Source organism: Sturnira hondurensis, unplaced genomic scaffold (genome assembly GCF_014824575.4).
Source record: "Sturnira hondurensis isolate 20B ecotype Veracruz unplaced genomic scaffold, ASM1482457v3 Scaffold0010968, whole genome shotgun sequence".
In the NCBI taxonomy this organism is placed as follows: Eukaryota; Metazoa; Chordata; class Mammalia; order Chiroptera; family Phyllostomidae; genus Sturnira; species Sturnira hondurensis.
In genome coordinates, this window is record NW_028083599.1 from 1 (window position 1) to 2,967 (window position 2,967).

The window sequence follows — 2,967 nt, forward strand, 5'->3', positions numbered from 1 at the left end:
GCAGGGACCAGCGCTCCCACCAGGTGTTTGCACGTCAATGGGGGCAGCAACTGGCTCCCTGGTGGCCACGGCGGGCGGAGGGGTCAACGGCTTGCCTGGAGAGGGTGCTGGTGGGGGTGCCAGCACTTGTAAAAAGCTGTCCAAATTCTGTCCCGAGTGGGTGGCTCTAGGTCATGTGTCACCAGTAAAAGTGAAGGTCGGCAGTTCGATCCTGGTCAGGGCGCGAGCCTGGGCTGTGAATCAGACCCAAGTCTGGTCAGGACGTCTATGAGAAGCAACGGATTGAGGTTTCTCTTGCTCTCGCCTCCCCTCTCTCTAAAAATAAATAAATGAAATCTTCAAAAAACCCCATCTGGGACATGTTTGGGCTTCTCCAGCACAGGGTGAGAACAGGGGTGGGGGCTGCTCATTTGCTGCTGGCAGCGTGGGGTGGGGTGGCCTTGGGAGAGACCATGTCGATGATGGGGCCACCCTGGGCACCCTGGGTGCTGACCTCCTCGTGCTGGGGGCAGAGAACACCAAGGGCCTGCTCTGTGGCCCCAGCACAGAGTCAGGAGTGCTGGCGGGCGGTGTGTGCACAGCCCCAGCATGGTGGCCTCAGCTCCTTGGGACGCCTGCTGCTGTTGGAGCTGGTCCCCAAGGGCGCAGTGTCCACCAGCTCGGTGGCCGAGGGCGGGAGGAAGGCACCTGTTGTCACCCTGTCACCACTGTGGCCGGCCATGTGATGCAAGTCCCAGCTGGGTCTCCCTGCAACTACCCACGGGGTGCAGGAGGGTGGGGGCACAACTCCACCTCCCCTCCTGGGACACTCTCCTGAAGCAATCAGCTTGCTTTGGCCCACAGGCAGTAGTCTGCATGCCTGTGCCCTGAGAGGGAGGGGTCAGGGCTGGGGACAGGGTCCTGTGCAGGGTTCAAGGGGATGGCAAGGCCAGCTTTGCCCAGGGAGTGCTCGTAGGCGCCTCTTCACACCCACCTGGGTCTGCACAGCAGGCATGGCCCTTCTTCCGTGGGAGAGGCTGTTGGCATCCTCTGGAACTCAGGCACGGAGCAGCAGGAGCTCGCCAGGGGTGGGGGTGTCACCCTGGCCTGTGTTGCCCAGACCCCCAGCCAGGGCCTGGGCCAGCAACCCAGGCATGTGCCCTGACCTGGAACTGCACCAGTGAACTGTCGGTTCTCAAGTTGGAGCTCAATGCACTGAGCCACACTAGCCAGGGCTACAATTGTTGTTTCTAAATGAATTAATCATCTTTTCGATTAAAGAAAACGAGAAGCATACTTTCCAATGAAACTGTTTCCTTTCAGACCAGTGACGTGGAACCTGGAGAAACATCACACTTCAGATGAGGGACCAGTGTAACTGGGCCAAGGGCTAACCATTGTCAGGGACCGGAAGCTTCCAAGCCCTGGCGGTGCCCTCCCCCAGAGCCTGTGTAACCTGACACTTCAGGATGGCTGCTCTCCAGAGGCACAGCCAATCCTGAATTTCGCAGATTCCAGTAAAGGCAAACTTTGGGGAAATCCAAAGTTGCAAGGCGGGGAAGTTCTCAGGTCGGTGCTCACCCACCGGGGAAGTTCTCAGGTCGGTGCTCACCCACCGAGCCCACATCCTCGTCCCCCTGTCCTGAGGAATCCGCCTTGTTTAGGGACCATGAGCCGCAATTCCCAGTGCTTCTTCACTGGCCCCCAAACCGGAGTCCCCCCATCCTACGAGATGCTCAAAGAGGAGCATGAGGTGGCCGTGCTGGGGGCTCCCCAGACCTCAGCAACCGTGACGACCACCGTGGTCAACATGCAGCCTGAGACCATCGTGCCCGACCACATCGTCTGGTCCCTGTTCAACACGCTGTTCTTCAATGTCTGCTGCCTGGGCTTCGTGGCGTTCATCTACTCTGTGAAGGTGGGTGGGGCGTGTGGGCCCCCAGGGGTCCTCCTGCCCACCGGACCCTGGGGATTGCAGTTTTCTGAGTGTGTGCGGGTGTGTGTCAGGTGGGGGCTCCTTCTCTGAGAGAGTGACAGGGCCCTCCCGTTGGGAGGGTCGGCACTGTGCCCAGGTGCTCCCCTTTCCATCCCAGTTGGGGTCCAAAAAAAGGAAAACATCCCCAGAGACGCTGACCCCTGGTGGGATGTGGCCAGCAGAAGGGTCAGAGCAGGGGGAGGAGGTGTACTGGGACCCCTGGAGAGGCTGAAAGGCTCCGAGGGAGGGAGGGATCCCCGTGACCATGACCTGCCCAGGCTCCAGGGAACAGGCAGAGGAGGGTCCTGATCTGGCTGAAGGGCAGGGGGAGGGGCTCTGGGCAGGGGCCAGCAGGGGAGGACCTGAGTCACAGCAGCTGGCTCTGCCCAGGCCCCACTCCAGGCCCCCCTCACCACCTCTTCTCCCCCAGTCTAGGGACCGGAAGATGGTGCGGGACCTGACTGGGGCCCAGAGCTACGCATCCACCGCCAAGTGCCTGAACATCTGGGCCCTGGTCTTGGGCCTTCTCATCATATTTGGTGTAATCATCTCTGCCATCACCATTTCCATCATTTCTGTTACCTGACTGGCTCGCTGACAATATGAAAGATTCTGATGGCATGAACAGTTAACAAGCTTCTGGTGGCTGTCACCTTTTCACAGCTGTTCCTATGCACCTGTGTCCCCAACTGAATGCAATAAAGGACACACACCTGACAACGTTATGGTTTCACCTGGGGGGGGGGGTCCTGTGAGAGTCCCAGTCTGCCCCTGGGGCTGAGCCCATCCCACACCCCGTCCAACCTGTCTGCTGCCCTGGCTGTGGGGTGGAGCTTGTCCTTAGGCCTTACCTGCACCTGGCCCCCGGCTGGGAGCAAAAAACGGAAAAAGCTTTGGGGGCAGGGACTTTGGGTCCTTCTCCAATCAGCCTCTGAGGAAGGGCCCCTTTCTGACCTCTGACGGCCACTTGCTGGCTCCAGGAACAAGCACAGTTTGGACATGAACTTTGCATC

General features: G+C 59.7%; 1 protein-coding gene across 1 annotated transcript; it reads left to right on the forward strand.

Annotated features, from left to right (window-relative positions):
* The first annotated feature begins 1,564 nt into the window (after positions 1–1,564).
* On the forward strand, positions 1,565–2,671 carry LOC118996190 (interferon-induced transmembrane protein 3-like). The gene is made up of 2 exons (XM_037059471.1): positions 1,565–1,897; positions 2,385–2,671. Exons 1-2 carry the CDS (start codon positions 1,649–1,651, stop codon positions 2,538–2,540), a joined length of 405 nt encoding a protein of 134 aa, XP_036915366.1. The 5' UTR covers positions 1,565–1,648; the 3' UTR covers positions 2,541–2,671.
* The last annotated feature ends 296 nt before the right edge of the window (positions 2,672–2,967 follow it).

Bases quoted from the DNA above. Each gene is read 5' to 3' on its own strand.
- LOC118996190 (XM_037059471.1), top strand. From the start codon at position 1,649: ATGAGCCGCAATTCCCAGTGCTTCTTCACTGGCCCCCAAACCGGAGTC. The intron at 1,898-2,384 runs GTGGGTGGGGCG...CTTCTCCCCCAG, and splicing joins CGTTCATCTACTCTGTGAAG to TCTAGGGACCGGAAGATGGT.